Here is a 566-nt window from a genome sequence, read left to right as displayed (position 1 = left end):
ACACACACACACACACACACACTTTACTCTGCCTCCACCGTCTCCATATACTCCCCGCATTCAAATCGCACAAAATCTAGCACAGACACCCCTGTGGGCTGAATGTACTGTCCCAGAGAGATAGCAGGATCCAAGAGGAAGGGCTGAGCGAGCATCTTTGTCTCAGAGTCATCGCCAGGTTCGTCTTCTGGAGAGCCTACGGAGAGGGGGGCCATGCCCACCACGTGCTGGCCCAGCCTCCAGCCGAGTTCTGCAAAGTCTGAATTGTCACACGGATTGGGGGGGCTGCAGATCACCACGGCACCGTACTTGCCAAACATCATGTTAGAAAGCAGCGGGTTCCCCGACGGGGGTGCTCCGTGCACGTAAGAGCCGATGAAGCAGTTCTCCGGCACAGACACCCACGCCGCCCTTTTCATAACCATGTTCTCCCCTAGTTTGCCTATAGAAAGAAAACACAATTGCATAAAAAGGAGGAGGGAAAAAAAGAATTAGCTATTAAGAGGTACAGGCTGTGTTTCAAGGCTAGCTATGATACTTTGCTCAAACAGCAAGCCACTCCACTG

General features: G+C 52.5%; 1 protein-coding gene across 1 annotated transcript; it reads right to left on the bottom strand.

Moving 5' to 3' along the window:
* Positions 1 to 6: 6 nt before the first annotated feature.
* On the bottom strand, positions 7 to 467 carry LOC107125436 (elongation factor Ts, mitochondrial-like). Its single transcript, XM_015428857.1, has one exon. The coding sequence runs from the start codon at positions 465 to 467 to the stop codon at positions 24 to 26; it is 444 nt and encodes a 147-aa protein (XP_015284343.1). The 3' UTR covers positions 7 to 23.
* Positions 468 to 566: the final 99 nt, after the last annotated feature.

This window comes from Gekko japonicus, unplaced genomic scaffold (assembly GCF_001447785.1).
Source record: "Gekko japonicus isolate JY-2015 unplaced genomic scaffold, Gekko_japonicus_V1.1 scaffold77030, whole genome shotgun sequence".
Lineage (NCBI taxonomy): Eukaryota > Metazoa > Chordata > Lepidosauria > Squamata > Gekkonidae > Gekko > Gekko japonicus.
Note: the sequence above shows the minus strand (reverse complement) of the source record. Positions and strands in the feature narration are given on the sequence as shown.

Coding starts and splice junctions, on each gene's coding strand:
- LOC107125436 (XM_015428857.1), bottom strand. CDS start 467: ATGCAATTGTGTTTTCTTTCTATAGGCAAACTAGGGGAGAACATGGTT.